General features: G+C 36.8%; 3 protein-coding genes across 4 annotated transcripts; 1 reads left to right on the top strand and 2 right to left on the bottom strand.

The window, feature by feature from the left end:
- Positions 1 to 212: 212 nt before the first annotated feature.
- LOC145913664 (uncharacterized) lies at positions 213 to 9,173 on the top strand. Of its 2 annotated transcripts, XM_083001401.1 has the most exons (15): positions 213 to 1,172; positions 1,367 to 1,562; positions 1,624 to 1,725; positions 2,367 to 2,563; positions 2,823 to 2,872; positions 3,425 to 3,571; positions 3,818 to 3,894; positions 3,947 to 4,006; positions 4,366 to 4,506; positions 4,871 to 5,950; positions 6,121 to 6,241; positions 6,441 to 6,470; positions 6,836 to 6,874; positions 7,422 to 7,573; positions 8,275 to 9,173. In XM_083001401.1, the coding sequence occupies exons 1-15, from the start codon at positions 991 to 993 to the stop codon at positions 8,392 to 8,394; spliced, it is 2,694 nt and encodes an 897-aa protein (XP_082857527.1). In that variant the 5' UTR covers positions 213 to 990; the 3' UTR covers positions 8,395 to 9,173. The 2 variants fall into 2 exon arrangements, with proteins under 2 accessions (XP_082857527.1, XP_082857528.1); XM_083001402.1 differs by lacking the exon at positions 6,441 to 6,470.
- A 156-nt stretch (positions 9,174 to 9,329) lies between these two features.
- On the bottom strand, positions 9,330 to 12,681 carry LOC145913665 (uncharacterized). Its single transcript, XM_083001403.1, has 7 exons — positions 12,556 to 12,681; positions 12,128 to 12,293; positions 11,825 to 11,922; positions 11,340 to 11,474; positions 10,796 to 11,026; positions 10,043 to 10,302; positions 9,330 to 9,708 (listed from the first exon to the last, which is right to left on the bottom strand). Exons 1-7 carry the CDS (start codon positions 12,617 to 12,619, stop codon positions 9,517 to 9,519), a joined length of 1,146 nt encoding a protein of 381 aa, XP_082857529.1. The 5' UTR covers positions 12,620 to 12,681; the 3' UTR covers positions 9,330 to 9,516.
- Positions 12,682 to 14,486: 1,805 nt separating this feature from the next.
- Positions 14,487 to 16,411, bottom strand: LOC145913775 (low-density lipoprotein receptor class A domain-containing protein 2-like). The gene is made up of 5 exons (XM_083001533.1): positions 16,328 to 16,411; positions 15,695 to 15,860; positions 15,390 to 15,487; positions 15,194 to 15,328; positions 14,487 to 14,812 (listed from the first exon to the last, which is right to left on the bottom strand). Exons 1-5 carry the CDS (start codon positions 16,389 to 16,391, stop codon positions 14,487 to 14,489), a joined length of 789 nt encoding a protein of 262 aa, XP_082857659.1. The 5' UTR covers positions 16,392 to 16,411.
- Between the last annotated feature and the right edge of the window lie 435 nt (positions 16,412 to 16,846).

Here is a 16,846-nt window from a genome sequence, read left to right as displayed (position 1 = left end):
AACAATAAAACACTTGTTTTTATAATTTTATATTCGAAGGGTAAATAATAACCTTTCTCGTTGCGATTGATTTCTATGTTGCTGGGTATTTTTCTGTGACGCATTTTGGGGAATAACCTGGTAATGGTTCCTCTTTCTGCAAGTTTCGGACTTTCGGTTTGTTAAACTTATTTCCTAAAATAATTCCCTAAAGAACGCCCCCTTGTCTATTCCACATGTTCGTGTACTTGTGTGGAAATGGTTCAGAGGAAATTGGTACAGGTTTGGTGATACATACAGGTGTTTGTCTTTGTAATTGAAACTGCCAAGTTATTTTGAATCCGTCCGTTGCTGCTAGTGTTGTTAGGCAATCCATTTTCAATTGAACAATATTAGGAGCATCAGGAAATATCACAAATAAATGACGCCAATGCCGACTTCATGTAGATCCTAATACTATTATTACAATTGAAGTTATTCAAGAAAGTGTTAGGCCTGTGTTATTTACAAAAGCTCCAGTTAACTTAGGTCTTAAGGTTAATTTTGTGAAAGCATGATAGAATACAATGTAAATAGTAAAGACATTTGAGGTTTAGGTCATGTAATTACTTTCGCAACTGTGGTCCGCTGCCCGTAATTTGTGCAAGGTTTTTTCGATAATCATTAATTACATAGATTTTACCCGAATGCCTAAAAATTATTTGCATTTTAATGCATTACCCAATTGTTTTTGCACAGATTATCAATAAAATTGCTTAAATTTGCAGGTAAGGTTAGTCCTCTGCCAACGTCATTCTATCCAAATAGGTCAGGTTTTGCACACAAACTACAAAGACAAAGATCAATCCTGGGCAACTGACATATCCATATTTTTTTCAGTGCCCCAGACCTTTTACTTTTATCTGTCTTGTTCCTTTATGTAGCCACCAAATATGCAAAATAAATGATCAAAAATTGTTTTCTTTTAACCACAATGGATATTAATTTAAGGGCCGTAGAAATTAAATTGTGATGGTCGACATAGATATTGGTGAGGGGGATGATATCGACGTCCCTCTCATCCAATACAGGGAGTTTACTGACAAGAAAGTTTTGGAGGAAGGAACATACTGTGTTATTTACTCTGCAAGGCACCCAACATTTGGCCGATGTTGCCTCAGAATTTTCTCAAAATATTTCCTTGTCCGTGAGGGGTAAGCTTTATATATACTAACAGTTTTTATATTGTTGGTAGTTGGATGTAAGTGCAAAGGTCGAGGATTGTTAATTTATTGATTAGTTCAATTGCCATTCAAGAAATTTTAATAATACCAATGCTCATTTTTAGCACTTTGCCAACACAAGAATTAACATTGGCATGTATTTAAAATAAACCCGTACTTTTAAGGATGAACTCAAGGTTAACACGTGATGTAAACAAGTTAGCAGCGATCAGGCACAGAAACATAGTACGAATTATGGGTTATGTTATGGAAAATCAAAGACTTTGCCAAATTCAGCCATTGTATGATTATGGTTCATTGGATCAAGCCATGATGCGCATTAGCATTCCATGGGGCTTGAAGACAAGAATGGCGTGGGAGGTTTGAAGTAAAAATATAAATTCTGTTTTGAGATTATTACCAGTAAATTTGTATGTTGAAGGTATCAGATGCGTTGTGTTTTCTGCATGACTACAATCCACAAATCATTTACAAACGACTCAAAACATCAAATGTTTTGGTGGATGGCAATTTTAGTGTCCAGGTATTAAAATGATTTTATATTAAATAAGTTTTTTTGTTAGTCAGCAAATATAACATGCAATACTACTACAAACACATTTGTTTCTAAGACTCCAAACGGATGGCAGGTAATTTGTGTGATAAGATTCTTACATTTGTTTGGAAATGTAAATTTCGTTTTTGATTGTAATAAACTGTACCGTTGTTGACTTTAAGAAATGATACAATGATTGAACAAAAAAGCTCAAATAATTAACTGATACATGTTGACACTAACTCCAGACCCAAATAAAACCACCAAACTAAGTGTGTAAATGAGAATAGTTCTGAAGCAGCAAATAAACCTGTGTAGGGGTCGATAAAAGCATTCCAAAATGTTTGATTTTCTGCTAAATATGGCAGAACCCTTTCCTTGTCATACTAAAAACTACATTGACAAATAATTAAATAAAATAAAAAATATCTGTGAAACCATTATAATGCCTACCTGGCCCAAGGGTACAAAGGGGTCAAAAGGTGATATATATTGTGTGGGTCAAATGGCAGTCACATAAACCCGTAGATATTTCTCGAATAAATTGTATCACAATGTAATGTTAAATAAACATTGTTCTGTATTAAAACCCGATTTTGACAGTATCGACTCCAAACTTTGTTTTCCAGATTTCCGACATTCTTTTTGATAAAAATGACTCTTGGATGATGCAAGCAACACAGATGAAAGACATCACAGATCGACAAAAACAAGCGAGAGGAGACATGTCGATGTACGACAAACCGGGATGGGTTATAGCACATGTTGCACCTGAAAATATCCGCAACATCAACTGTCGGGGGACACCTGCATATGATGTATATTCGTAAGTGAAAACATTGTCATAAATTTAAGCCAATTTAACATAGAGTTTATGAGAGTTTGCTTGAAATTTGTTTCATTTCTTGTATACATCCCAATATCTGCATATATTTTAGTATGTTCCCCAGTATTTATGCTACCAAAACAACAGCATAGCATATATATGTGCAATGCACCCACCATCAACATGTTTATAAGTGTGTATTTATGTATCGCTTCTTTTGTCAGTCATAATCAAATAAACTTTATTTCCCTTTTTTTAGATTCGGTGTACTGCTGTGGGAAATGATGGCTAATTCTAAGCCTTATCCAGGTAGGCGGATTTACTGATGGTTTCGCTTAGTAAACACTAGTTACTCATTAACTAGCTGCGATGCTTTACACTTAGTACTAGGTTTTGCTTGGTAAAAATGTCCCTCATTTTCACAAATAGCAAATTAATTATTCTCTTGTTATTTTACTAAATTTTCCACTCCAGTGGCATCATTTCTAAAAAAATCAACAAAAAATTGGTGTCAATTTTCAGAGGATGACAAAACCGTTACCTTACAGCCACTTAGAATCTAGAGAAACAATTTATTCTATAAAGAAAAAAACTGTTTGCAACAATCCTAACACCTAACACGCCTACATCTTTATTGTACGTAACAAAGTCAATATAGTCAGACCTTAATTTGTCCAATTCACAAATGCTTCCGGGTTATTAAAATCGAAGCAATAAGGCTTGAAATGTATGGTAAGAAATCTGTTTCTGAAAGTTTAGTGTCGGAAAGTGGGGTTTCAAGAACTTCAGGGTTTAGATTATCGTGGTGGGACTCTATAGTTGTAGGACATAAAGGTAATACCACTTGTTATGTTTGTTCAGGTTTAAAAACTGACAAAGTGTATGAAGCAGTTATCCAAGGGCGACTCTTGTCAACCGATGGACTGAGAAGTGACAGACCCCAATATCTCAGTGATATTATGATCAGCACTTTGACGCTCCAGCCTGAACAAAGGCCTCGCATGCATTGTAATTATTTTCGAGACAAGTTAAATTACTGATAAAAGCACGACTGTCAATTTCTTATGTGTATCGGTGATATTTAATTCTTAGCATTGAGTTAAATATTGGAAAACTGTTTTTGATTGTTTAAAATGTTTTTGGTGTTTTTGATTCCTTTGTACAACAGCTTTTGTTTGTTAAAGTGTTTGTACATGTTTTACTGAAATCAGATTATTGCACTACCATCTCAACTTTGTTCTTTTCGATACACAGCTCTCAGAACTGCTCTTCACAATCACTTCGACAGACAGCAGTGTGACTGTGATGTACAAATTGCCAAACATCAATATGTAAGTATAAAAGCACATAAAGAAATACAGTTTTAAACTACATTTTCAACAGGAAAGCTGGATGGCGCAAAGAGAACAATTGCGAGAAGCAAGACGTCAGGCTGAACAAGAGGTTGTTGACAGTGCATGCTCTCATTACCACACAAATCATTATGTTCATGTTTTAGCAATATTTTTGTCGGTTGGAATTTAGTCAACATGTTGTGATAGTATAACTGCGATGTCAAGATAACTGCACCTAAATTAGCAAACCTGTATTAAAAACAAACAAATGATTGGATTTTTGCTACTATATTAGTATTTTTTATGATAGAAATGCATGCAAAACTGTCAGTTGTCAATGTTTTTGGCCAAATTCATTTGGGTATTAATTTACCAGTGCTTTTTTAGATATTAGTGCTGTTATATTTCTATTTGCTGTAATTGTTTTTTTTTTGTGCATGACGTTGTTAAGTGTTTACTATTTTAAAGGCTAGAGAAATTGCAGCAAGGCAAGCTATTCCTGTCCACATACAGTCAGCACGGCCAGTTGTTCCAACGCGCGATGAAGTAGCCCAACGAGCTATTCACATGCAGGTCTCTCAAACGATTGAACACACTCCACCAAATCAGGTAACCAACATTTTGCTCTATAAATATGATTAAAAACAAGGAAAACAGAAAAATGTGTGTTATGATTATCGTATATTAAGGGGGTACAACTCCAGCATGCCGTATGTCTTGCGCACTATACATCTCATACCAAACATTTTTGTAAACTTTTCTCTTATGGGGGGATTGATGTCGTTAAACTTGTTGTGGCCATACAAGGTTTCATTAGTACTGCGTGTGACTATTTTTGACAATTTTGCCGGCCAAAAAGCCAGGCAAAGGCTTTGACTTTCAAGTGATATTTTACCACTTTTCACCATTTCATCAAACCCAAAATCTGAAGCAATTGTTTTGCATAAATAACAATTAATTCAAACTTATACAGGTTGCAGCACCAGAATCTGAAGGTGGTGAAAACGAAAACCGCAACTCACAGCATCAGAGACGGTCTGACATTGCTCACCCAACACCAACAATTCTGGTTAATCCACAACCAGCCAGAAACGTGCCTGCACCAGCAACCCCCACTGTATATGTTGACCTTAATTCAACCAGGCCTCGTGAAATAGTGGCACAACCAACACCAACTATATTTGTAAACCCACCCCAAGCTGGTGCAACACAACCGCCACAACAGCATCAATCCCGACGCATTGCCCAACCAACCCCTACCATATTTGTGAACCCACAACCAGCAGACCCAGAAGATCCACCACAACCACAGGCACCAAATTTAAGACCCATGCGCATTGTCCAACCAACTCCGACCATATTGGTTCATCCGCAACCAGCAGAGCCAGAGGAACCAGCACAACTGGAGCAAGGACCAAGTTTTCGACCCCAACGGATTGCACAACCAACTCCGACCATATTTGTCAATCCACAACCAGCAGAGCCAGAAGAACCAGCACAAATGGAGCAAGGACCAAGTTTTCGACCAAGGCGGATTGCACAACCAACCCCCACCATATTTGTCAATCCTCAACCAGCTGCTGCTGCACTGCCTGAGCCAATGGAAACATCACAGGAGCAACCAGCAAGTCTCCAACGCAACCCAATTGCCCAACCTACACCAACTGTATATGTGAGCCTACAATCAGAAGCAGAGGAACCAGTTCAAGCCCCTGAACCAAATCCAGCTGAAGTCCAACAATCTCCAATGGAACCAGATGTACCAGAGGTTCAACCATTAGTACCAGATCAACCATCCCCATCAGAACCAGTGGTTCAACTTCCCCAAGATCAACCTATGTCTCAAACAACTGAACCAGCTGCAGTAGAAACAGCAGGTTCATCATCAAATCCAGCAGCTGGTTCCTCTTCCCAGTCAGGGAGTGAAAGTAAACCAAAGCGACGAAAGCCAAAATATACAAGAGAACAGATAAACACCCCAGCACTTACGATAATGTATGATCCTGAAGAATACAGACAAAGAAGAGAGGCAGCTCTCCAATGCCCGTTCGAAGTAAGTTTTTTCTCAAAAATTTTAATGTTGAGTTGGGGATATTGGCCGAAGTCTTAACATACTGCAAACAGATTAACTTCGGTTTATGTAATATTAGATTTGGTTGCTAATGTAGGTCGATGCTGTGATAATAAAATTGTGCTTCTTAAACTTACATCACGCTCATTTAGGAAAGTGCAATTGATGAAGAAGAAACAGAGATAAATGAGCAAGAGGAACGTGACGATTGCGCAACTCCCTTCGCTGACACCACTGGTCTTCAGAATGACCGTCCTTTTCCGGCACAAAACCGTAAGTACATATTTAGTGTGACTTTTTCTGCCACAAACTAAGTCACCACTTTAGCAAAACTTCCAAAATGTTTCTACTTAATTGAAAATTTCAATCTGTTTTATTCTGGAATCACCAGTGTTTTGTTTTATTGCTACTTAAAATACTTACTTTTGATTACAACACAAAAATTACCTTAATTGATGAATATGCCTTAAAGGCGGTTATTTTCCTCCGCGAGCACTTCCAGGTGAGTTGGCATGTACTGTGCTTACAGTGTTACAGCATGCTAAACAGTGGAATATGCATACTCTCAGTTTATACAAATATGCGAAATCTCCATTTGCTAGGCCACTAATATTGTTTTTGCATGCAAAAACTCGCATGAGCTTTGCTTAACTTTAATACAATGATTAAAAATCATCATGGTTCGTATTTAGTCAATATTTAATAGATTTGTCGCATATTGGACCAAAATCGTACAAACGATTAAAGTTAAGGTTTTTCAACCCTTCTGAGCATAGTACTGTTTATTTATAATCCTCGAATATACCTGGTAATATGCCAGAACTTCATATAAGGTGGACTTCAAGAGGAAATTTTATGTATTTACAGAGCAAGTGCGAACTCGTCAGTCATTACCAGCAGCCAGGGGTAAGTAAACTTCTGTTAGCGTTACATTGCCGTAAAACATAGAAACTCGAAGTTCCTGTGTTCTTAAATGAATAAAGTCAACAGAACAATAATAAATAAATCATTTTGAATTGCTTAGTAAAGGCAAGTTTTATTTGTACTTCATAATGCAACAAAGAATATTAAAGTAAAAATTATATGCATATTGTATTATCAACATCGAAATAAGTGTACAAACACAACCAGTCGGTGTTTTTGGTTTCTTTGCCATGAAACTTTGCACCTCTCATTGGTCTCATAAAAAAGAAATACAAACCATCTAGTTTTATTTACAAAAAAAAATGTCTTTTTGTGACATTAAGCTTGTTTGAATCAAATAGAACTAAAAAATGTAAACATTTTATGGTTAATTGCTGACTTATTTTTGGGATACACAGCTATTTATTATAAAGCATTCAAATTTCCAAAGAACTTAAAAAATACTCAATGTACATGCTTTTTCTAGTTTTTATATAATTCAAAGATGCATAGTTTTTGCTCTGTTATGGTATTTTTCATTCATGTTTAGACTCCTACCGTGCATTAAGTAGGACCGACATGGATATAGTTGCCCACAATATTGGTTCAAATTGGAAAAGACTGGCTCGTCAAATGCAATTACCCGATGGCACCATTGATGCCATCAACCATGATTATGACCGCGATGGCTTGTACGAAAAGGTACCGAGCAATCTTTTTTCTATGTCTTTCTGTTGAAAATCAGTCAAGTTATCGGTGGTAAATTGTACTTGCTTCATTGCCGTTTAATGCATATGCATGCTGTTGTCAAGTACAATACATTCCAATTAAGCAAATTCTATTTGAGAAATTCCGGAATCACTCCCCATTCTAACCCTATGATTGCAACGATTTGCAGATAGAATTTGCATTAGGCCAGTGATTCTCAAACTTTTTTTCTGTGTTTTTTTCTGAAAACACGTTCCACAAAGTAAAAGCTGGGAAAATTACAGAAACCTGGAATGCGGTCGTGTACCACTAGTGGTAATGTACCACCGGTTGGGAAACACTAACTTAGGCTATAAGTGAAAATTTGCCCTGTCACGAAGCACCCACCAATCGGTCATTTATTTCCTAGTGCCCCCCAATCGTCCATTTGGTCTTCCCCCCTCACGATTGCAAACACCCTAGGGGCGCCCACTTTGAGAACCACTGCATTAGACGCTTGAAAATATTTGTCCTACATAAAAGTCAACAGATTTTATCCTCGGAAACATATTTTCCTATAAGTGAAGAAAATTCTCTAATGTTTATGTTGATGTTAATGCCACTTCAAGACCTTAACTGCTCAATATTATTTATTCTGTCTGGAGCTTGCACAATTGTTTATTCTGTTCAAATCATGTATGTTTTTCTACGTTTAGGCTTATCAATCCATTCTGCGGTGGCAAACTATTCAAGGAAGCCAAGTTCCAGTGAGTAGAATGGTAAGTATCTTGCTGGGAATGGAAGCAATGGGAATTGCACACAAGCTTGAACCATAAAGATCCCCCCTTCCAAGTTGTTTAAATGTGATTTATAAAGGATGGAATTCCTGTAGATTCAATCTGCTTAACAAGTTCGCTGTGTTTGCTCTTAATTTTTGCCAAATGTAGTGATTTGCAGTGGAATTTGTTCGACAATAATTTTTTATCACAATAAGTTTCCACTGGAGTTTACCCATAAGTTTCTGTTAATATAGCTTTTCTTGGATGATACTCAACCATGGGAAGTTTGTTAAGTAGTTTGTTTTAACTTTAACCTTTGTTCTTCAAATGTAAAAAGTCCACAAACAATGGTAGTCGTGCTTTTATACTGTAATCCCTTGTTTAAATGTAGCTTTGTGTTTTTCACCTGTAAAAATTGCTGTAGTAGTGCTGGTGTTTGTTTTGTAGTTTGTGTGTGTTGCATTTTTGTGTAAATAAAGTTTCAATTTTTTTGTATTGATATTGCCTAAAAGTTCATGATAATGACATGTTTGTTTTGAATGTATCCTGGAACCATCCATACCAATGTCCATGGTGATTTTGTATGTGTATAAATATGTCTTGTTCAGCTTTGTTTTTATGAATTTGCTTCATTGATATGTTTGACCATGAAAGCTTATCTGATACTGATCAAATAGCGATTCTTAATTTTCCCAGTAAGTCGTACAACAATGTAGCGTAATTTTACGTTACATATCAACGTTTGCATTTATGGACAAAATGAAATGTCTGTTAACAATGGAGTCAATGGAAAGTTTTGCCCAATAGTTCTCCCGTTATTTCTCGCCTTCTACAATAATAAAAAATAAACCATAATGTAAAGTTTTTCTTACTTTTGATGTGACAGGATGGTGCTTGAAGTAGGCTAACTACAATTTTTTGGACCAATTAACCAACACTAGGCCTCAAAAGTACGGCCAAATTTACGCAGATAGTATTTCTACGGACCGGCCAACACTTTCAATAGAAAAATGCAACTCACATCCATTGAAGGCCGAAAAGAAAGTATACTGCAGTGTAGTAGAACAACTTATTAGAAGTTGACTTGTCGTGTAACAATGGGACTATAGAGAAGTACAGACGGTCATTGTGCAATGTGTTAAAAACTATGTACACTGATACCACATAAACAAACAACAATCAAATTAAGTAATCTGTGTGCTTGGTAGCAGTCCCGTTTCCATTTGCAATGGTCGAAGACGCGTACACGGCTTCCTTGCTATCCATGTTGACCTTGCCGTTGCGCTGAAGGTCGCACGTGCTCAGGTTTTCAATAATCATGCTAGTGTTCCGGTTTTCTGGTGTGATTTTGCGACGTAACCGGCCATTTGACTGCGTAAATTATATACAGTTTAACGTAGGGTCAAAGATATGTTTTCTTCTCAAGAATCGAAAATACTGTATCTTTGTTCGTGCAATAACACAAACTTTTTTGGTCAAAAACTTCTAGTCAAAATTAAATTTTTCCAAAAATTTACAAATTGTTTGACATGTTTGTGAATTAAACACTTTTTTGACCTTTTTAAAGGCATTTTTGAAATACTCGAAGGTAAAATATTTGTGATATTTATGTCTCGGTGCCTGTCATGGTTCGGTTAAATTAGAAAAACTCCGAAGTTGTAAACAAACAAATTGTCACAAAATTAAAAAAGGTGTTTGAAATTACCGTTTCGTTTCTCTCCTTCCAAATTCGTCTGCGGCGAATCGCCGACAGACAGCAGTGATGCAGGCACGACATCATGCCCGCTTTAAAGCAAGGTACTGACAGCAGACTGTACACTAGGTAAGCAACAAAAATGGCGAATGTGAGGGTTAGAATGATGACCAGTGGCGTGAGATCTATGATCACTCTATCCACGACATCCACAGCAATCGTGGTGGTGGTGGGAGCAACAGTAGTAGAGGTCGTTGGTGTAGTTGTTGACCCTGTTTTATCGGGATTGAAAACATCAGGAAAGTTAGGCATCTGATTACGATCGTTGTTTTGTGGCGGAGGTCGCCTCGGCCGTTGTCTGCCTGTTTTTAGTGAAATTAACATTGTAAAATTACATAATCGTGAGTTTTGGTGTGTTCGTACTTTGTCTTTTTATTGCCAGAAATCAGATTACAAAGATTAAAAAAGTCTTCATTGGCAAAACTTTTCTTTTCAGACAAATATGAATGGTATATTGTTTAGCTTTTTTTAGCGTAATTTGCAAACGTCCAAGATGCGCTGACGACTACGTAAAACCCTTGTGCAAGTAGCGTTCCACATATGCTGGTTACAAATTCTTTGCCATGTTTGAAAATTTTAACTTTATGCGGGCTATGTATGTTTTTTTGTAAACCGTTACCAATTGGCATTCCAGATGGCGATAATTTACAACTGGTACAAGACTTCTAAGTAAAGATATAGGTCTGATATCCAGCGAACGTATACCTGTAGTGGTAGTAGTTGCAGGTGTTGTAGTAGTTGTTGCAGAAGGTGTTGTGGTGGACGACGATGAAACTGCTGATGTTGTAGAAGGGGTCGTAAAATTGCAGTTGGTCGGGGGTCCTGTACCTTCGTCCGTCCCATCACCGCACGAGTTATAACCGTCACATTCCAGTTCCTTATAAATGCAACGACCGTTCCCACACATCAGTTCGTTAGCGGGCTCAACGCATGGGTCTGAATGTAAGGTGTTTTACTTTGTTTGTTGACTATCTGTTACATTTATGCCAACAAGAATTATTCTGGCTGCCTAATCCGAATGTTCAATGACGTCATACATTTTAAAATTTTTCCTGTGTATTTTCGCTACAGCGACATAATTTTATTTTAGTGTCGTATAAATTTCAGTGGAGCATATTATATGTAGAATTCGCTAGTTGATGGCAGCATTGACCATTTATATGACGTTCGTTTAAGCTAAAATAATGCAGAAAAATCCTATTCTAAGTCAGGTGTTGTTATTGACACACAACATGTTATAGGTATTTACCTCTGTCATCGGTGTAGCTGACGTAGAATCCAGTGAAGTTAGCTGTGGGTGGAGTTGCGGCTGTGTAAGTGACCTGTAACTTTAACGTCAGCCAGAAACTTGTACTGGAATATTCTACTCCTGCGATGCTGTCGGCTGAACACAAATTGTGTATTACTTGCTAGTTTGTGACATGTACATCTGTGTGTTGATCAAGGTTGTATGAATTTCGGCTTTCCTTACCCATACAGACTACCATGTTATATACTTTTTCCATGCTATTAATTGATCTCTAACTGCTGGTGCTGAAACTAAGTTAACAACAATGTATTGCTGTTTATATGTAAGGGACCAACTCACTTATCATCATTTTTTATATGCCATTTTAGATATAAAGAATAGTGGAAACTATGCTGGATTAATACTAAGCCATCCTTGTTGTTTCAGAGTAAGACGATCAATTAAATGTTGCGTTAGGACCACATTAACGTTTATGCTTAGCTTACTTGGGCAAATCTGTGCGATCAGAGTAGCCGTGTCGTCTTGTCCGTCGTAAATGTTAAGATTCGATAACGAGCAATCGGTCGGAGTCAACGCAAAATGCCTGCAACGAATAATGACGAAAGTTACGTGGACAATGGTTCATATATTTATAGACTGATTTTTACATTCAACTGCATACGGAAATTGAAGGTGGCTATATCGAAAGCAAATAATATTTGTAAACTTCAGACAATTACTGTCAGAGTATTTAATCTTCACATCCCTTTAAGTGTATAGCTCTTACGTTAGTTTTATTGCTGTTGTACCTGAAAACAAATCTGATTTTCTGTCGAAATTTGAAAGCCTGCATTGTGAAGAAACAAGTGATGTTGTTCGAAATTGGAGGCAGTTCGTCTATAGGCTGATGTGAGACTACAACGCCGCCAACAATTCGCGTAGATGCTCCACAACGCATTCCAGTGATCAAATCATCTAATGCAACATGGTGAGTGGTTTAACAATACAAAAAGTTATTTCTTTTTGATAACATTAAATGGTTTACAATTAAACAAACGTATAGGAGGTGACTGCCTCACGTACATAAATGCTTTAATACAGGTATTGTTCCTTTAGGAGCTTGTTTTGTTGTTGGTTAAACCGTTTTATATATAAGGAACGATTTTGACTAAATCGTCGTTACGGCTTGAACAAATAACGTCAAATTGAGAGTTCTAAGAAATATATCCACACTCACCAACTTGTATCTGGCCCAAACATATGGAGATAAACCCCAAAAGGCAGAAGATATGTCTCATCATTTTTGCCTATTAAGCTACAAACTATTCAAAACACAAAGTTAGTGGAAATTACCATCGCTTACTGTAGTAAAAAGATGTTCAGGAATATATAAGTTTGAGAAAACCGAGGTTTCCAAAGACGTACTCAGTGTTTTATCCTTTACAATCACTTATATATCAACAACGTCTTCTTTTATTAAACTGTTTTCAAAGCAAGAGCTTTATTAACTCGAAAACTTTTTAAACCTGCCACAAAATTTTCAAATGAAACCTGTTTCCTTTCACGCTGCAACAATAAATTACATGGAACTGTATTGGGAACATTCCAAGCACTCCCCCATAACAAAACTTAAACGTGCTGCGCGACGAACACCACTAGCGAAACATTTACCAAAATCTCCGTTTCAATAACTCAACTCAAAGTCGATTTTATCCGCGATCCTATACTCACAATACGGCCGCTTATATTATTACGTCACAATGGCGCCGCTGTCCGTCGCTAGTGTCAACCATTTAACATTTACTGCCACGGCGCTTTTTGAAGAGGTTTCCTTTTCCAAGCGGACAAGATCGTCAGGATTAGCGCAAGTTGTTTTTTCTGTGCCCACCGCGAAACGATATGTCGATCGTTTTTACTCTGAAATCATTGTTGCGTTATAAAGTAGTCTCGGCGGTTTTCGAACACGCGTTAGACTTCCGCGGATTCTTGTTACTTTGTTGATCATTCTAAATCCCTTAAAATTCATTTTCGGACTTTCGTGTCTTAAGTTATACAAACCCTATGGTATGTTATGTTACTTTATGCATTCTTGGTACCATGTTCCAAGAATGAGAGTTGGAAATCTTTGAATCTCCTGTTATCTTTATGACCAACAAAGACTCACCAACAGATTTTACAGGAGTTGTTTATATTCCACGATATTGAACATATCTTCAAATCAGGTTCTTGGTCAATTTGTTACCTCTGTGTCCAAATGTTCCTGTGGACTTGAGTGTATTGTGACAGTTTCAACTCTTAACTAAAGTATTAAATTGAGGCAACGGTACAACTATTTTGGGGTGTTTCAGTAAACAAAAGATCGCCTGACGACACAGCGAATGTTACCGCTAAATTATTTTCACATAAAAAATAAGTCATAAAATGGATAATTCAAAAAATACTTTTTAAAAGGGACTTTGGCCCTCTGATCATTAGGCAAAATACAAAATTTATGGGACTCTCAAAGTTGATTCTAACAAAGAAAAAGGCAATTTTAACTCCTTTTCTCTGTGTATAAGGAATCGCTAAACAGATTATGTTGGACGTTATTAGAGTGGCTACGCTATATTTTCATAAATGCTCTCATGAAAAACAATTTTTCCATGAAAACATGTTTTAAATCAAATCTTTTCTAAAATATTTTTGTGCACCGCTAGGTAAAATATCAATGCGAGAATGTTGAATATGAAGTCTACTTGTATTGTATTGTTTTCACATTAATCTACAAAGCACGGATAACTTTCCCAGGCTGAATGGCAGGCGTGTTTAGGTTTTCATTAGTAGTGCTTTTTTCCGGTGTATGAATTAAATACAGTTTTACGCACTAACTTGATGCATAATTCTTACTCAGGATGTTGTACGTTAAACACAAACACTCAAAATTATGTTTAAAATTTTTGTGTTGTTTTTATATTGAAATCATTTTAAATTCTTCTCTAATTTCTAATTTGCTGTGAAGTCTATTTGGCGGTTAAACTTTGATATCTATGCGCAGATTCTGCGGTGGGTCGGTTAATTGAAGTGTTTGCAAAATAGTAAAATACGAATTTTGTCACAAATTGATGACAGAAGTGAATTCACTTTCTGTTTCGTTACAAACTGGAGTATGGTACAAATGGTTACGGCCCTCTAATTCAGGCGTCTGTACAGCAAATAACCAACAAAAATCACAAAGCTGACAGATGCAATGACGACCAGTGGCATAAGATTTGCGGTCACTCCATTCGTAGTAATGGTAGCTACAGGTGTTGTAGTGGTAGCTACAGGAGTTGTAGTAGAGGTAGCTGAGGAAACTGTTGATGTTGTAGAAGGGGTCGTAAAATTGCAGTTGGTCGAGGGTCCTGTACCTTCGTCCGTCCCGTCACCGCACGAGTTATAACCGTCACATTCCAGTTCCTTGTAAATGCAACGACCGTTCCCACACATCAGTTCGTTGGCTGGTTCAACACATGGGTCTGAGGGAAGAATATGTTATTAGCTGTCTCTCCCGCTTTTCCATGTTTGCAGATAATTGGGCATATTAAATTGCTTGTTATTTAAAGCAGTTGTTCTCAATATTTTTGGACTTGCTGACTGGTAAAGTTTCAGAAAAAAAATTGACGGCCTTGTGATTTTACAAATTCTAAACTAAAATGAAATAAAAGAGAACGTATACATACGTTTCTGTCGTGGTAGCGGGGCATCTATTGTGATGAAAGTTTACTTGTTCAATGTAAGTTTATAATAATGCTAAAATCTGATTACGTTTGTCAAATGTATATTGTTTCTTTGACCAATTTATGCGCTTTATTAAAACTACTAATGGGCTTGGTAGGTTTTCAAATCCCGGTTTCTACCTCTGTCATCAGTGTAACTGACATAGAATCCAGTGAAGTTTGCTGTGGGTGGAGTTGCGGCTGTGTAAGTGACTTGTAACTTTAACGTCAGCCAGAAACTTGTACTGGAATATTCCACTCCTGCGATGCTGTCGGCTGAACGCGTACGAGTTTGAATCACTTTACTTATCTGATAAACGTATTTTTGAAATTTTACTCGGGCAAATCTGTGCGATCAGAGCGGCCGTGTGGTCTTGTCCGTCGTAAATGTTAAGATTCGATAACGAGCAATCGGTCGGGGTCAACGCAAAATACCTGCAACGAATAACGACGGAAGTTACGCAGATAATTTTCCATTAAAGTTGGTTATATAGGCTTGTATAGGCTTGCCTACAGGCTTGTGAACTGTATATGGAGAAGCAGGGTAGCAATTTGTGTACGTTGGACTCGATTAGCTGCAATTAATGGTTATGATTTCATGCACATTTTCTTAGACAATATTTAGTTTTATTGCTGTTGTACCTGAAAACCAACTTAATTTTCTGTCGAAATTTGAAAGCTTGCATTGTGAAGAAACAAGTGATGTTGTTCGAAATTGGAGGCAGTGTATCAATGGGCTGATGTGAGACTACAACGCCGCCAACAATGCGCGTAGATGCTCCACAGCGCGACCCAGTGATTAAATCATCTAATACAACATGGTAAGTGATTTAAAATCCAAATTTAGTCCAAAAAAAATATCTGTAATTCTTTTTGCTTGTAAAAAACATCACTTATATATGGTTAACCATTTACCTTTTTTATCCGCTATCAAATTTATTTCAAATCTAATCATTTTTATTTTGGGCAAAAAACAACTTGAATAAGATTGTCAACGCTTGAATGCTCATACTAAGATTTAAGCAGACGCTTAAAGCACGAATACGTTCATTATCATCGCTACTCTACTATACAGTGGTACTGATAATGTAAGCATTCGCGCTTTAAACTTCTGCTTAACATGTACAGCAACTTAACATTGACTTTCTTCTTCAAACGTAAAGCAAGCCTCAAGTTCTTGCGCCCAACTTTTTTGTTAAGTTAATAAGTTTGAACTCCACGTTATTACGGCTTACACGCAAAATTGATAGTTTTGAGAAACATATCAACACTTACCGACTTGTATCTGTCCTGAACAAAGCGAGATTGTCCCAACAAGGAATAAGATATGTCTGATCATTTTTTAATTTTATATGAAAACTACAAAGAAATAAAAAACACAGATAGTGAAGAATATCAATTTAGGTACCACAAACGTGGCAACTTTATTTCCAGTAGGTTAAAACCTGAAAGTAAACAAGTATACGTAAAAATTTAAAATCTGATCAGGATCAAATATGATGGTGGAAAGACAATTAATTTTCAAAAAGAATTAATCGTTGCTGACGTTGTTCAATGTTGTAACGATACTCGCAAACTGGTTTTAACCCATCGCAAAATTTTCACTGTATTTAAATTAAACTTCTTCCACACCGCAGCAATAAATTACTTGTAACTCTGTGGCACCTTTCTAAGAACTCCTGACATACCGGAAACGCGTTGCGCCACCGAATCTCGGAAACTTTCTGCAGAAATCCCCGAATCAACATTTTAACTTAAACCCGATGTTTATCCGGGATCCTGTACTCACAAAAC

This window comes from Ascidia mentula, chromosome 9 (assembly GCF_947561715.1).
Source record: "Ascidia mentula chromosome 9, kaAscMent1.1, whole genome shotgun sequence".
Classification (NCBI taxonomy): domain Eukaryota; kingdom Metazoa; phylum Chordata; class Ascidiacea; order Phlebobranchia; family Ascidiidae; genus Ascidia; species Ascidia mentula.
Note: the sequence above shows the minus strand (reverse complement) of the source record. Positions and strands in the feature narration are given on the sequence as shown.